Source organism: Prionailurus bengalensis, chromosome D1 (genome assembly GCF_016509475.1).
Source record: "Prionailurus bengalensis isolate Pbe53 chromosome D1, Fcat_Pben_1.1_paternal_pri, whole genome shotgun sequence".
Taxonomy (NCBI): Eukaryota; Metazoa; Chordata; class Mammalia; order Carnivora; family Felidae; genus Prionailurus; species Prionailurus bengalensis.
In genome coordinates, this window is record NC_057346.1 from 30,956,329 (window position 1) to 30,973,668 (window position 17,340).

At 44.7% G+C, this 17,340-nt stretch overlaps 1 protein-coding gene across 1 annotated transcript in view; it reads left to right on the forward strand.

Moving 5' to 3' along the window:
- Positions 1–15,686: 15,686 nt before the first annotated feature.
- The window catches only part of LOC122484217 (beta-galactosidase-1-like protein 2), a 54,043-nt gene continuing 52,389 nt past the window's right edge, over positions 15,687–17,340 (forward strand). The window contains exons 1-2 of the mRNA XM_043582220.1: positions 15,687–15,778; positions 15,926–16,123. Coding sequence (XP_043438155.1) covers positions 15,687–15,778; positions 15,926–16,123 — 290 coding nt within the window. The remainder of the gene's footprint in view (positions 15,779–15,925; positions 16,124–17,340) is intronic.

The following is a 17,340-nucleotide window of genomic DNA, read 5'->3' on the forward strand; positions in this document are numbered from 1 at the left end:
TCCACGTTGCTACAAAAGGCCATATTTCATTTTTTCTCATTGCCATGTAGTATTCCACTGGGTATATAAACCTCAACTTCTTTATCTATTCATCAGTTGATGGACATTTAGGCTCTTTCCATAATTTGGCTATTGTTGAAAGTGCTGCTATAAACATTGGGGTACAAGTGCCCCTATGCATCAGCACTCCTGTATCCCTTGGGTAAATTCCTAGCAGTGCTATTGCAGGGTCATAGTGTAGATCTAGTTTTAATTTTTTGAGAAACCTCCACATTGTTTTCCAGAGTGGCTGCACCAGTTTGCATTCCCACCAACAGTGCAAGAGGGTTCCCATTTCTCCACATCCTCGCCAGCATCTATAGTCTCCTGATTTGTTCATTTCAGCCATTCTGACTAGCGTGAGGTGGTATCTGAGTGTGGTTTTGATTTGTATTTCCCTGATGAGGAGTGACGTTGAGCATCTTTTCATGTGCCTGTTGGCCATCCGGATGTCTTCTTTAGAGAAGTGTCTATTCATGTTTTCTGCCCATTTCTTCACTGAATTATTTGTTTTTCAGGTGTGGAGTTTGGTGAGCACTTTATAGATTTTGGATACTAGCCCTTTGTCTGATATGCCATTTGCAAATATCTCTTCCCATTCCATTGGTTGCCTTTTAGTTTTGTTGTTTCTTTTGCAGTGAGGAAGCTTTTTGTCTTCGTGAGGTCCCAATAATTCATTTTTGCTTTAAATTCCCTTGCCTTTGGGGATGTGTCAAGTAAGAAATTGCTGCGGCTGAGGTCAAACAGGATTTTTCCTGCTTTCTCCTCTATGGTTTTGATGGTTTCCTGTCTCACATTCAGGTCCTTTATCCATTTTGAGTTTAATTTTGTGAATAGTGTAAGAAAGTGGTCTAGTTTCATGCTTCTGCATGTTGCTGTCCAGTTATGTCCAATGCTATCCTGCTGATCCCTTAGATTCGACCCACATAGTCTAAATAACCCAAAAAGCTGCCAGAAGACTAGCAGAACAGACTCTCCAGAGCCAAGCATAGACAAGAGGCCCAAGGAAGAGGGTAGGAAGGGCGGAGAGGCAGTGTGTGCTACACAGACTATCAGGAGGGAGCTGGGGCAGAGGAGGGGCAGCCCACCAGGCAAGGCAGAGCCCCCAAAGTCTGGCTGGCAAAAGTGGAGGGGCCGGACTCCATGAGTTCTGAACAGCCAGCAGGACTTAACATCTGGAATTTTAAAGGTTAACAGCTCTGCTCTCAGAGCAGGGAGGGCAAGTGGATGCCAGGAGGGAGAGTTGTTGAGTCCCAGAAAGACAGAGATCAGTGGGGGAACAAAGGCACTGGCAAGCACCATTTCCCTCTACAATCCCCCAGCTGAAATTCCAAAAGGAACCAGTTCCAGTCACAGAACTTGCTTGCACCAACTTGCAAATGCCCAACGCTGTGCTTCTGTGGCTCCAATCCTCTGATAGGCCTGCCTCCCTCCTGGTGCTGCAGGGCCCCTCCCAGAGGGGACCATCAGGGGAAAGTGAGCTAAGCCTGCCCCTCCCACCCCTGTGCATCTTACGGATCCACCCAGCTAATATGCCAGATCCCATCAAAGCAGCACCACAAGCCTGGCAGTGTGCAAGTAGCCCAGACAGAGGCCACACCATACCATATTGAGTCCTGCCCCTGGGGGACAGGAAGATAAGATACACAACAGTCTGACTGTGGCCCCAGCTGTGGGCTGGGGGCAACATCGGGTCTGACTGCCGCCCTACCCACCAACACAAGTTACTCCAGACATCACAGGAGAAGTGCCCTGCAGTTCCATGCCACCCCAGAGACTACCCAAAATGATGAAACAGAAAAACTCTCCTCAAAAGAAACTCCAGGAAGTAGCGACAGCTAACGAGTTGATCAAAACTAATTTAAGCAATATATGGAATGAGAATTTAGAATAATAGTCATAAAATTAATCGCTTGTCCTGAAAAAAGCATAGAGGACAGCAGAGAATCTACAGAGATCAAGGGACTAAGAAATAGTCATGAGGAGCTAAAAATGCTATAAATGAGGTGCAAAATAAAATGGAAGTGACCACAGCTTGGATTGAAGAGGCAGAGGAAAGAATAGGTGAATTAGAAGATAAAATTATGGAAAAAGATGAAGCTGAGAAAAAGAGAGATAAAAAAAAAATCCAGGAGTATGAGGGGAGAATTAGAGAACTAAGTGATGCAATTAAACGGAACAATATCTGTATCATAGGAATTCCAGAAGAGAAAGAGAGAGAGAAAGGGACTGAAGGTGCACTTGCACAAATCATACTTGAGAACTTCCCTGATCTGGGGAAAGAAAAAAGCATTGTAATCCAAGAGGCACAGAGAACTCCCTTCAGATGTAACTTGAATCAATCTTCTGCATGACATATCATAGTGAAACTGGCAAAATACAAGGATAAAGAGAGAATTCTGAAAGCAGCTAGGGATAAACATGCTCTAACATATAAAGGGAGACCCATAAGACTAGTGGCAGACCTATCTATTGACTTGGCAGGCCAGAAAGTATGGCAGGAAATCATCAATGTGATGAACAGAAAAAATATGCAGCCGAGAATCCTTTATCCAGCAAGTCTGTCATTCAGAATAGAAGGAGAGATAAAGGTCTTCCCAAGTAAACAAAAACTGAAGAATTCATTACCACTAAACCAGCCCTACAAGAGATCCTAAGGGGGATTCTGTGAGTAAAATGTTGCAAGGACCACAAAGTACAAGAGACATCACTACAAGCATGAACCTATAGACATCACAATGAGTCTAAACCCATATCTTTCCATAATAATACTGAATGTAAATGGACTAAATGCTCGAACCAAAAGACATAGGGTACCAGAATGGATTAAAAAAAAAAAACCAAGACCCATCTATTTGCTGTCTATAAGATACTCATTTTAGACCTGAGGACACCATCAGATTAAAAGTGAGAGGATGGAGAACTATCTATCATGTTACTGGAAGTCAAAAGAAAGCTGGAGTAGCCATACTTATATCAGACAAACTAGACTTTAAATTAAGGCTTTAACAAGAGATGAAGAAGGGCATTATATAATAATTACAGGGTCTATACATCAGGAAGAGCCAACAATTATAAATGTCTATGCGCCAAATACGGAAGCCCCAAAATATATAAGACAATCAATCACAAACAAGCAACCTTATTGATAATAATGTGGAAATTGCAGGCTTTAATACTCCACTTACAAGAATGGATAGATCATCTAGACACAGAGTCAATAACAAAAAAAGGGCCCAGAATGATACATTGGATCAGATGGACTTGACAGATATATTTAGAACTCTGCATCCCAAAGCAACAGAATATACTTTCTTCTCAAGTGCACATGGAACATTCTCCAAGATAGATCACATGCTGGGTCACAAAACAGCCCTTCATAAGTATAAAAGAATTGAAATCATACCATGCACACTTTCAGACCACAATGCTATGAACCACAGGAAAAAGTCTGCAAAACCTCCAAAAGAATGGGGGTAAAAGAACACCCTACTAAGGAAAGAATTGGTCAACCAGGCAATTAGAGGAGAAACTAAAAAATATATGGAAACAAATCAAAATGAAAATACAACAATACCAACACTTTGGGATGCAGCGAAGGCAGTCCTGAGAGGAAAATACATTGCAATCCAGGCCTATCTCAAGAAACAAGAAAAATCCCAAGTACAAAATCTAACAGCACACCTAAAGGAAGTAGAAGCAGAACAGCAAAGACACCCCAAACCCAGCAGAAGAAGAGAAATAATAAAGATCAGAGCAGAAATAAATAATATAGAATCTAAACAAACCATAGAGCAGATCAATGAAAACAAGAGTTGGTTTTTTGAAAAAATAAACAAAATTGATAAACCTCTAGCTAGGCTTCTCAAAAAGAAAAGGGAGATGACCCAAATAGATAAAATCATGAATGAAAATGGAATTATTACAACCAATCCCTCAGAAATACAAGCAATTATCAGCGAATACTATGAAAAATTATATGCCAAGAAACTGGACTACCTGGAAGAAATGGACAAATTCTCAAGCACCCACAACTTCCAAAACTCAAACAGGAAGAAACAGAAAACTTGAACAGACCCATAACCAGCGAAGAAATTGAATCAGTTATCCAAAACCTCCCAACAAATAAGAGTCCCGGACCAGATGGTTTCCCTGGGGAATTCTACCAGACATGTAAAGCAGAGATAATACCTATCCTTCTCAAGCTGTTCCAAAAAATAGAAAGGGAAAGAAAACTTCCAGACTCATTCTCTGAAGCCAGCATTACTTTGATTCCTAAACCAGAAAGAGACCCAGCAAAAAGAGAGAACTACAGGCCAATATCCCTGATGAATATGGATGCAAAAATTCTCAATCAGATACTAGAAAATCAAATTCAACAGCATATAAAAAGAATTATTCACCAGGATCAAGTGGGATTCATTCCTGGGATGCAGGTCTGGTTCAACATTCGCAAATCTATCAATGTGATACATCACATTAAGAAAAGAAAAGAACCATATGATCCTGTCAATCGAAGCAGAAAAAGCATTTGACAAAATTCAGCATCCTTTCTTAATGAAGACCCTCGAAAACTCAGGATAGAAGGAACATACTTAAACATCATAAAAGCCATTTATGTAAAACCCTCAGCTAATATCATCCTCAAGGGGGAAAAACTGAGAGCTTTCCCCCCTGAGATCAGGAACACGACAGGGATGCCCACTCTCACTGCTGTTGGAAGTGCTAGCATCAGCAATCAGACAACAAAAGGAAATCAAAGGCATCAAAATTGGCAAAGATGAAGTCAAATTTTCACTTTTTGTAGATGACATGATATTATACATGGAAAACGCGAAAGACTCCACCAAAAGTCTGCTAGAACTGATACAGGAATTCAGCAAAGTTGCAGGATACAAAATCAATGTACAGAAATCAGTTGCATTCTTGAACACTAACAATGAAGCAACAGAAAGACAACTAAAGAAACTGATCCCATTCACAATTGCACCAAGAAGCATAAAATACCTAGGAATAAACCTAACCAAAGATGTAAAAGATCTGTATGTTGAAAACTATAGAAAGATTATGAAGGAAATTGAAGGAGACATAAAGAAATGAAAAAACATTCTGTGCTCATGGATTGGAAGAATAAATATTGTTAAAATGTCAATACTACCCAAAGCTATGTACACATTCAATGCAAACCCAATCAAAATTTTACCAGCATTCTCCTCAAAGGTAAAACAAGCAATCCTATACTTTGTGTGGAACCACAAAAGGCTCCGAATAGCCAAAGTAATATTGAAGAAGAAGACCAAAGCAGGAGGCATCACAATCCCAGATTTTAAACTCTACTACAAAGCTGTCATCATCAAGAGCATGGTATTGGCACAAAAACAGACACATAGAGCAATGGAATAGAATAGAAACCCCAGAATTCGACCCACGAAAGTATGGCCAACTAATCTTTGACAAAGCAGGAAAGAATACCCAATGGATAAAAAGACAGTCTCTCTAACAAATGGTGCTGGGAGAACTGGACAGCAACATGCAGAACAATGAAACTAGACCACTTTCTTACACCATTCACAAAAATAAACTCAGAATAGATAAAGGACCTGAATGTGAGACAGGAAACCATCAAAACTGTAGAGGAGAAAACAGGAAAAAACCTCTCTAACCTCAGCTGCAGCAATTTCTTACTTGACACATCCCCAAAGGCAAGGGAATTTAAAGCAAAAATGAATTATTGGGACCTCACGAAGACAAAAAGCTTCCTCACTGCAAAAGAAACAACAAAACTAAAAGGCAACCAACGGAATGGGAAGAGATATTTGCAAATGGCATATCAGACAAAGGGCTAGTATCCAAAATCTATAAAGTGCTCACCAAACTCCACACCTGAAAAACAAATAATTCAGTGAAGAAATGGGCAGAAAACATGAATAGACACTTCTCTAAAGAAGACATCCGGATGGCCAACAGGCACATGAAAAGATGCTCAACGTCACTCCTCATCAGGGAAATACAAATCAAAACCACACTCAGGAAGATGGCGGCTTAGGAGGACGCTGGGCTCACCGCACGTCCTGCTGATCACTTAGATTCCATCTACACCTGCCTAAATAACCCAGAAAACCGCCAGAGGATTAGCAGAACAGAGTCGCCGGAGCCAAACGCAGACGAGAGGCCCACGGAAGAGGGTAGGAAGGGCGGCGAGGCGGTGCGCGCTCCACGGACTGGCGGGAGGGAGCCGGGGCGGAGGGGCGGCTCGCCGGCCAAGCAGAGCCCCCGAGTCGGGCTTGCAAAAGCGGAGGGGCCGGGCGGACTGTGTTCCGACAGCAAGCGCGACTTAGCGTCTGGGAGGTCAGAAATTAACAGCTCTGCTCGGAAAGCGGGAAGGCTGGAGGACAAAGGGAGGGAGAGCTGCTGAGCCCCCTGACAACAGAGCTCAGTTTGGTGGGGAACAAAGGCGCTCGCCAGCGCCATCTCCCCCGCCCATCCCCCAGCCGAAATCCCAAAGGGAACCGGTTCCTGCCAGGGAACTTGCTCGCTCCGCGCAAACACCCAACTCTGCGCTTCTGCGGAGCCAAACCTCCGGCAGCGGCAGCGGATCTGACTCCCTCCCGCTGCCACAGGGCCCCTCCTGAAGTGGATCACCTAAGGAGAAGCGATCTAAGCCTGCCCCTCCTGCCCCCGAGCACCTTGCCTACCCACCCCAGCTAATACGCCAGATCCCCAGCATCACAAGCCTGGCAGGGTGCAAGTAGCCCAGACGAGCCACACCACCCCACAGTGAATCCCGCCCCTAGGAGAGGGGAAGAGAAGGCACACACCAGTCTGACTGTGGCCCCAGCGGTGGGCTGGGGGCAGACATCAGGTCTGACTGCGGCCCCGCCCAACAACTCCAGGTATACACCACAGCACAGGGGAAGTGCCCTGCAGGTCCTCACCACGCCAGGGACTATCCAAAATGACCAAGCGGAAGAACTCCCCTCAGAAGAATCTCCAGGAAATAACAACAGCTAATGAGCTGATCAAAAAGGATTTAAATAATATAACAGAAAGTGAATTTAGAATAATAGTCATAAAATTAATCGCTGGGCTTGAAAACAGTATACAGGACAGCAGAGAATCTCTTGCTACAGAGATCAAGGGACTAAGGAACAGTCACGAGGAGCTGAAAAACGCTTTAAACGAAATGCATAACAAAATGGAAACCACCACAGCTCGGCTTGAAGAGGCAGAGGAGAGAATAGGTGAACTAGAAGATAAAGTTATGGAAAAAGAGGAAGCTGAGAAAAAGAGAGATAAAAAAATCCAGGAGTATGAGGGGAAAATTAGAGAATTAAGTGATACACTAAAAAGAAATAATATACGCATAATTGGTATCCCAGAGGAGGAAGAGAGAGGGAAAGGTGCTGAAGGGGTACTTGAAGAAATCATAGCTGAGAACTTCCCTGAACTGGGGAAGGAAAAAGGCATTGAAATCCAAGAGGCACAGAGAACTCCCTTCAGACGTAACTTGAATCGATCTTCTGCACGACATATCATAGTGAAACTGGCAAAATACAAGGATAAAGAGAAAATTCTGAAAGCAGCAAGGGGTAAACGTGCCCTCACATATAAAGGGAGACCTATAAGACTCGTGACTGATCTCTCTTTTGAAACTTGGCAGGCCAGAAAGAATTGGCACGAGATTTTCAGGGTGCTAGACAGAAAAAATATGCAGCCAAGAATCCTTTATCCAGCAAGTCTGTCATTTAGAATAGAAGGAGAGATAAAGGTCTTCCCAAACAAACAAAAACTGAAGGAATTTGTCACCACTAAACCAGCCCTACAAGAGATCCTAAGGGGGACCCTGTGAGACAAAGTCCCAGAGACATCACTATAAGCATAACACATACAGACATCACAATGACTCTAAACCCGTATCTTTCTATAATAACACTGAATGTAAATGGATTAAATGCGCCAACCAAAAGACATAGGGTATCAGAATGGATAAAAAAACAAGACCCATCTATTTGCTGTCTACAAGAGACTCATTTTAGACCTGAGGACACCTTTAGATTGAGAGTGAGGGGATGGAGAACTATTTATCATGCGACTGGAAGCCAAAAGAAAGCTGGAGTAGCCATACTTATATCAGACAAACTAGACTTTAAATTAAAGGCTGTAACAAGAGATGAAGAAGGACATTATATAATAGTTACAGGGTCTATCCATCAGGAAGAGCTAACAATTATCAATGTCTATGCACCGAATACCGGAGCCCCCAAATATATAAAACAATTACTCATAAACATAAGCAACCTTATTGATAAGAATGTGGTAATTGCAGGGGACTTTAATACACCACTTACAGAAATGGATAGATCATCTAGACACACGGTCAATAAAGAAACAAGGGCCCTGAATGAGACATTGGATGAGATGGACTTGACAGATATATTTAGAACTCTGCATCCCAAAGCAACAGAATATACTTTCTTCTCGAGTGCACATGGAACATTCTCCAAGATAGATCATATACTGGGTCACAAAACAGCCCTTCATAAGTTTACAAGAATTGAAATTATACCATGCTTACTTTCAGACCACAATGCCATGAAGCTTGAAATCAACCACAGGAAAAAGTCTGGAAAACCTCCAAAAGCATGGAGGTTAAAGAACACCCTACTAACGAATGAGTGGGTCAACCAGGCAATTAGAGAAGAAATTTAAAAAATATATGGAAACAAACGAAAATGAAAATACAACAATCCAAACGCTTTGGGACGCAGCAAAGGCAGTCCTGAGAGGAAAATACATTGCCATCCAGTCCTATCTCCAGACACAAGAAAAATCCCAAATACAAAATCTAACAGCACACCTAAAGGAACTAGAAGCAGAACAGCAAAGGCAGCCTAAGCCCAGCAGAAGAAGAGAAATAATAAAGATCAGAGCAGAAACAAATAATATAGAATCTAAAAAAACTGTAGAGCAGATCAACGAAACCAAGAGTTGGTTTTTTGAAAAAATAAACAAAATTGACAAACCTCTAGCCAGGCTTCTCAAAAAGAAAAGGGAGATGACCCAAATAGATAAAATCATGAATGAAAATGGAATTATTACAACCAATCCCTCAGAGATACAAACAATTATCAGGGAATACTATGAAAACTTATATGCCAACAAATTGGACAACCTGGAAGAAATGGACGAATTCCTGAACACCCACACGCTTCCAAAACTCAATCAGGAGGAAATAGAAAGCTTGAACAGACCCATAACCAGCGAAGAAATTGAATCGGTTATCAAAAATCTCCCAACAAATAAGAGTCCAGGACCAGATGGCTTCCCAGGGGAGTTCTACCAGACGTTTAAAGCAGAGATAATACCTATCCTTCTCAAGCTATTCCAAGAAATAGAAAGGGAAGGAAAACTTCCAGACTCATTCTATGAAGCCAGTATTACTTTGATTCCTAAACCAGACAGAGACCCAGTAAAAAAAGAGAACTACAGGCCAATATCCCTGATGAATGTGGATGCAAAAATTCTCAATAAGATACTAGCAAATCGAATTCAACGGCATATAAAAAGAATTATTCACCATGATCAAGTGGGATTCATTCCTGGGATGCAGGGCTGGTTCAACATTCGCAAATCAATCAACGTGATACATCACATTAACAAAAAAAGAGAGAAGAACCATATGATCCTGTCAATCGATGCAGAAAAGGCCTTCGACAAAATCCAGCACCCTTTCTTAATAAAAACCCTTGAGAAAGTCGGGATAGAAGGAACATACTTAAAGATCATAAAAGCCATTTATGAAAAGCCCACAGCTAACATCATCCTCAACGGGGAAAAACTGAAAGCTTTTTCCCTGAGATCAGGAACACGACAAGGATGCCCACTCTCACCGCTGCTGTTTAACATAGTGCTGGAAGTTCTAGCATCAGCAATCAGACAACAAAAGGAAATCAAAGGCATCCAAATTGGCAAAGATGAAGTCAAGCTTTCGCTTTTTGCAGATGACATGATATTATACATGGAAAATCCGATAGACTCCACCAAAAGTCTGCTAGAACTGATACAGGAATTCAGCAAAGTTGCAGGATACAAAATCAATGTACAGAAATCAGTTGCATTCTTATACACTAACAATGAAGCAACAGAAAGACAAATAAAGAAACTGATCCCATTCACAATTGCACCAAGAAGCATAAAATACCTAGGAATAAATCTAACCAAAGATGTAAAGGATCTGTATGCTGAAAACTATAGAAAGCTTCTGAAGGAAATTGAAGAAGATTTAAAGAAATGGAAAGACATTCCCTGCTCATGGATTGGAAAAATAAATATTGTCAAAATGTCAATACTACCCAAAGCTATCTACACATTCAATGCAATCCCAATCAAAATTGCACCAGCATTCTTCTCGAAACTAGAACAAGCAATCCTAAAATTCATATGGAACCACAAAAGGCCCCGAATAGCCAAAGGAATTTTGAAGAAGAAGACCAAAGCAGGAGGCATCACAATCCCAGACTTTAGCCTCTACTACAAAGCTGTCATCATCAAGACAGCATGGTATTGGCACCAAAACAGACACATAGACCAATGGAATAGAATAGAAACCCCAGAACTAGACCCACAAACGTATGGCCAACTCATCTTTGACAAAGCAGGAAAGAACATCCAATGGAAAAAAGACAGCCTCTTTAACAAATGGTGCTGGGAGAACTGGACAGCAACATGCAGAAGGTTGAAACTAGACCACTTTCTCACACCATTCACAAAAATAAACTCAAAATGGATAAAGGACCTAAATGTGAGACAGGAAACCATCAAAACCTTAGAGGAGAAAGCAGGAAAAGACCTCTCTGACCTCAGCCGTAGCAATCTCTTACTCGACACATCCCCAAAGGCAAGGGAATTAAAAGCAAAAGTGAATTACTGGGACCTTATGAAGATAAAAAGCTTCTGCACAGCAAAGGAAACAACCAACAAAACTAAAAGGCAACCAACGGAATGGGAAAAGATATTCGCAAATGACATATCGGACAAAGGGCTAGTATCCAAAATCTATAAAGAGCTCACCAAACTCCACACCCGAAAAACAAATAACCCAGTGAAGAAATGGGCAGAAAACATGAATAGACACTTCTCTAAAGAAGACATCCGGATGGCCAACAGGCACATGAAAAGATGTTCAGCGTCGCTCCTTATCAGGGAAATACAAATCAAAACCACACTCAGGTATCACCTCACACCAGTCAGAGTGGCCAAAATGAACAAATCAGGAGACTATAGATGCTGGAGAGGATGTGGAGAAACGGGAACCCTCTTGCACTGTTGGTGGGAATGCAAATTGGTGCAGCCGCTCTGGAAAGCAGTGTGGAGGTTCCTCAGAAAATTAAAAATAGACCTACCCTATGACCCAGCAATAGCACTGCTAGGAATTTATCCAAGGGATACAGGAGCACTGATGCATAGGGCCACTTGTACCCCAATGTTCATAGCAGCACTCTCAACAATAGCCAAATTATGGAAAGAGCCTAAATGTCCATCAACTGATGAATGGATAAAGAAATTGTGGTTTATATACACAATGGAATATTACATGGCAATGAGAAAAAATGAAATATGGCCTTTTGTAGCAACGTGGATGGAACTGGAGAGTGTGATGCTAAGTGAAATAAGCCATACAGAGAAAGACAGATACCATACGGTCTCACTCTTATGTGGATCCTGAGAAACTTAACAGGAACCCATGGGGGAGGGGAAGAAAAAAAAAAAAAAAGAGGTTAGAATGGGAGAGAGCCAAAGCATAAGAGACTGTTAAAAACTGAGAACAAACTGAGGGTTGATGGGGGGTGGGAGGGAGGAGAGGGTGGGTGATGGGTATTGAGGAGGGCACCTTTTGGGATGAGCACTGGGTGTTGTATGGAAACCAATTTGTCAATAAATTTCAGAAAAAAAAAAAAAAAGAAAGTAATATGAAAGGGAAAGAATCAGTTGCAAAGCTCCTGGACATCAATCGAAGTTCCGGTTGGTTACTGGTAGAGGCAGAGCCATGAAAGATCCACCAATATAGTCAAGAGTAGATTGCAGTAAAATACAGCCTTATTCAAAAATGTAGACACCGCAGGGGGCACCTGGGTGGCTCAGTCGGTTAAGAGTCCGACTTCAACTCAGGTCACGATGTTGTGTTCGGTGAGTTCGAGCCCCGCGTCGGGCTCTGGGCTGATGGCTCAGAGCCTGGAGCCTGCTTCGGATTCTGTGTCTCCCTCTCTCTCTGCCCCTCCCCCGTTCATGCTCTGTCTCTCTCTGTCTCAAAAATAAATAAACGTTAAAAAAAAAATGTAGACACCGCAGGCACCGCCACCTCTGGAGAAGTTAACCCACCGGGGAATGCAGCTTGCAGGACATCTGTGGTGTTCTCTTTTCAGTTCCAGATAAATTTGCTATAAAAGGGAGAGTTTAACGACTCTTGTAGCCTGGATCTGGATTGTGGATAGATCCAGCTGTGAGAACTAAAAAAAAAAAATGTTTTAATGTTTATTAATATTTGAGAGAGAGAGAGAGCGCGCAGGGGAGGGGCAGAGAGAGGGAGACACAGAATCCGAAGCAGGCTCCAGGCTCTGGGCTGTCAGTATAGAGCCCGATGCGGGGCTGGAACCCATGAACCACCAGATCATGACCTAAGCTGAAGCCCCAGGCTTAACCTACTGAGCCACCCAGGAGGTCCTGATCCGTGAGAATTATAAATACAGCTATGTCTCCCATCCAAGAGGGAGCCTGGTTGCCCACCCCAAAAGCTGAAAGAAGGGCCATGGCAACCACACAGGTGTGTCTGCGTTGGTGAAATTAATTTAGACGCTCCGCTACCTGTACTTCTAACCCCCTACCTACTCTGCCTCCTGGGGGTCTTCTCCAGGCTCTGCTGTGGAGAAAAGGGCAGGGGCGGAGAGGGGAGCTCCACGTTAGCGTGCTTTGGAATTGGCGGCTCAAACACGGAATGCGGAGCCTCAGAGTTTCAGATTCTGTAGGGCTGAAATGGTACAGAACATCTGCATGTAGACCAGTTTCACCTAGGCCACGTGGGCCAGTGCCGCGGGCCGAGTTAAGTTACCAGCTTGAGGGTGGGTACGGTAAAGGAAAACGGTCCACCTCCCCCAAGATGTAGATTGGCCTTGCTAAGAAGCTTTCCTTACTGGGGTAAGAGGATATTCCTTATCCGTGTCCTCAGCACCCAGGAACAGGGCAACTGCGGTTTGTGAACACGTGCTGAAGCAGCACAGAGAGAGGAGTGGTGGTCGGCTTGCAGAGGAGGGAAGCTCCTCCCCCAGCCCGGACACTCGGGGACGGTAGGAGGCGGGTGGGGAATGAATCCCCGCTGCTGCCGAGAGTTCGCCAATCGCTGGGTTGCGCGGGCTCCCAGACCCCGGAGGTAGCTCAGCGTGGGGCTGCGGAAAGGGAGAGTCTGTGCGCCTGTGCGGATCTCACACTCAGTAGAGAGGCGGAGAGGCAGGTCTCGGGAGAGATCCCTGGAAGTTAGCCCCGCAAGTCTGCGGAGGTGGGGTGGATGGAAAATTCCCTGCACTCCGCAGAGGGGGTGCCCAGAAACTGTTAGCTGTCACAACTGATGGAGTCCCAGGGGCGTCTGGGTGCCTCAGCTGGTTAAGCTGAGACTCTTCATTTAGGCTCAGGTCATGATCTCCTGGTTTTGTGAGTTCGTGCCACGCATGGAGCTCCCAGCTGACACTGCGCAGCCTGCTTGGGATTCTCTCTCCCCCTCTTTCACGGCCTCTTCCCTGCTCACGCTGTCTCTGTCTCTCTCAAAAATAAATAAACTTAAAACAAACAAACAAAACTGTTGGAGTCCCTGAAAGCCAGAGCCAGCCTCCGGGACTCCGAGGACCAGAGGGACGGAGAGGGCCAGCTGAACTCACAGCAGCTTCAGAGTTCCGCCCCGCGGTTCCTGCGCTTCGGACCCACAGGCGCCAGGCGCGTGGACGTGGAGGGGTCTGCTAGCCAGCGGGTCGGCCCAGGGGTCTGGGGTGGGGGCGGATCAGCGGAAGGGAGAGAGGATAAGCTACCCGGGGAGGGAAAGGGGCTACAAGGGGAGTGGCGCGCTTGGAGGCTTGGGGGCAGTTCTGCCGCTGGGAGCGGGTTGTGTGGAAAGGTCTGTCAGGGGCTGGGTTGAGAACAGGTCGGCGATGGGGAGACCTGCAGGGGCGGGGTGGTCCCCAGGGTTGGGGGAGGGCTCGTGTGCGGTGGGGGCGGGGCACCGGAAGGTGGGAGGTAGTCCAAGGTCCTGGCTGCCCGGGGGACGGAGCGCGGTGCCGGCTAGTTCCCGCTGTCCCCCGCCTGGCGGCTGCTGCCCAGCCACCTCTGCGAAGTTGGCGTTGGAACCCCTCGGCGCCGGGTAAGGTGGGTTCCGGCCCGGGTGACTGCCGAAGCACTCACGCCCGCAACAGCCCCGGGACCTCTCCGCACCTCCCGCGCTGTGGCCTCTTGACCAGCACTGGGTCCGCCGGGCAGCCCTGGCCCCTCGGGTATTCTCATTTTCTTGAATTTTTCTCTAGGACCTTTATTCAGGTTCCCTCGAAGTTCTCCGTCCTTTCTGTCTTCCCCCCGGAAATCTCTGAGCGTCCTTTGATCTCTTTCGGTCTCCCGGGACTCTTCACGCCCACAGTGAGGAGACGAGTGGTGTCCAGAGGGTCGTGCGCGCATTTCTTCCCCGGTCTGTCTTCTCTAATCCCTGAGCCCCATTCTACTTTCCATCCGATTTCCCTACAGAGAACAGTTGCGTTCTACCTTCTCGACTCTGCCTAACGGAACACTCATGAAGCCCCATGGCAAAGCTTATGAAGTTTATGGAGGCAACGAAGATGTTTTACTGATTCTGTCTGGCAACTGCTGCATTTGTTCAGAAAACATTTGTTGAGCACTTGTAATTCAGGCGCTGCTCTGAGGAGTGAGGACACAGCCATGCCCCATGCAGAGTGCTTCCAGGCTTAGAAGCTGTGCGCCCCCCACCTCCACCCTGGCTTTGCTAGGCCGCCCTGGTTCTGCCTACCTCGGACTCATAGAACTTTTAATATCTGAAGGAAAGAGTAATTGTCCCAGGGTGAGCAGTGTAAAGAAGACCAAGGGCCACACAAAGATGAGTGTGTTCTGGGAGCTAATACGATGGTGTCCTGCAGTAGCAGAGAAGTAGAAAATTGGGTTGGGGATAGAAATTGGGACCCCGCTACAGAGGAAGTCCTACATTCCAGCCTAGTTCTCTGCTAAGCAGCACATTATTAGGGTTCATCCCTTAACAATAGAAGGTCTCTGGAAAATTTCCCAGAGATTATCCTCTATTTTGTGAAACTTACTCGACTGAGGCTTGCTCTTCTTTAAAATGTAACTGGTGTCAGAAAACCCAGTTATTATCAAGATGCTCTTGGTGCTGCTGCCCTCCCTCCAGTCAGTAGACATGGCCTTAAGGTGCTGTCTGTTGTGAGTCCAAGTGGTGCAGAAGCCAAGATACAGCTATGCAGAATTCTGCCTTCCAGTCAGGCCACTTCTATCTTCCTCACCATCCTCCTTGGCCAAGACCTCACTCAGCTCTGCCTCCTTCTCTGCCTCCAGGGTGTCTGACTTCTGTTCTGTCTTCTCTGTTTAGCATGCTGACCTTCTTGTTGAGACCTGTGGGCATTCTGTGCCTGTCTTCAGGGTTATTGGTAATGCCTCAATTTGGAGGAGACCTCTCACCCAGGTATGTTTGAGAGGGAAGGGGTGGGAAGTTTCTCTTTGCACTGGAAGTGTGCTTAGGCCCCTGAAGGAAAGACCTTCTGATTTGCCCAAAATGTGTGCCACATGGGGAACATCTTTAGGACTTCATGCACCTCCTTTGTCCTTGCAGGATGAATCAAGCTTACCTGACTCCCTTCCACATAAAGAATCGCAATGTGGGTCTGAAAGTTGAAGGTTCAAGCTTCACACTAGATGGCTCTCCTTTCCTGATCATAGCAGGCACTATTCACTATTTCCGGGTGCCCAGGGAGTACTGGAGGGACCGCTTGCTGAAGCTGAAGGCCTGTGGCTTCAACACTCTTACCACGTGAGTGCTAGCTCCTAAGTAATTATTTCATGAATTTATAGTTTGAATTTCTAGCTCTGAGACTTTATTAGACCAGTCTAAGGGTTGACCCTTTTAGTACCTTCTTCATTGTTCTTAGGATGTCTGAGTCTCCACTTGATAACCTCTAGAATATCCTATTGATAGAGCCTGCTCTGATTGCTCTGAAAGAGTTCCTTCTAAACAGGGTCCTTGTGGCCTGCATGCAAGAGTCTAACTTTCAGAGGCAGTGGTCAGTACAGGTGGCTGTGGGTCAGTGGTCCCTAACTACTGAATAAGTTCAGTACAGCAGGCCTCTCTCCTCCTTGGATATCCTCACTTGCCATACGAGTCATAGCCCCAGTGATGATTCCTAGGATAGAATACTGTTCCAGAAAATGTGTTTCAAGTTGGGTTTCATTGAGAACCAGGCTTGGCAAGTAATGTAATTATCCTCATCCTAAAAGCTGAAATTAACAAAAATTAGTAATTTCTTTCTAGGCTTCTAAGCTTGGAAAGTGCTTATCCATTACTGTTTGGATATCAGTTTTAGTTTTGTTCTCTTTTTCAATGGTTTGGTGTTTAAAATATAGGTTTAGAAGAAAAAATATTTAATTGGAATTTGACGTGGTGAGTGACATGAGTAATGCTTTAAAGTATTTACCCTCTAAACTGTCATAATGTTGGGGCACCTGGGTGGCGCAGTCGGTTAAGCATCCGACTTCAGCCAGGTCACGATCTCGCGGTCTGGTCCGTGAGTTCGAGCCCCGCGTCAGGCTCTGGGCTGATGGCTCGGAGCCTGGAGCCTGTTTCCGATTCTGTGTCTCTCTCTCTCTCTGCCCCTCCCCTGTTCATGCTCTGTCTCTCTCTGTCCCAAAAATAAATAAAAAACGTTGAAAAAAAATTTTAAACTGTCATAATGCCTTTTACACACCACATTATTTTCCCTCTTTCTTCCTAATTAGTTTGTTCCTTTGAATAGCAGTGAACTTACAAAAATAAGTAAGTAAGCAGTTGCTTACAAAAGTAAAAAGTGCCACTATTATTTCATAAGCTATAAGATATTCTAAGTCTCTCAAAGAGGAAGAGAACATTATCTCAGAATCAAAGCAGGCTTATACATTGGATGCATTAGAATATAAAGACTGAATTGTCTTAAGGTTTTTTTTTTTTGTTTTTGTTTTTGTTTTTGTTTTTTAGAAAGAGGGAGAGAGAGAAAT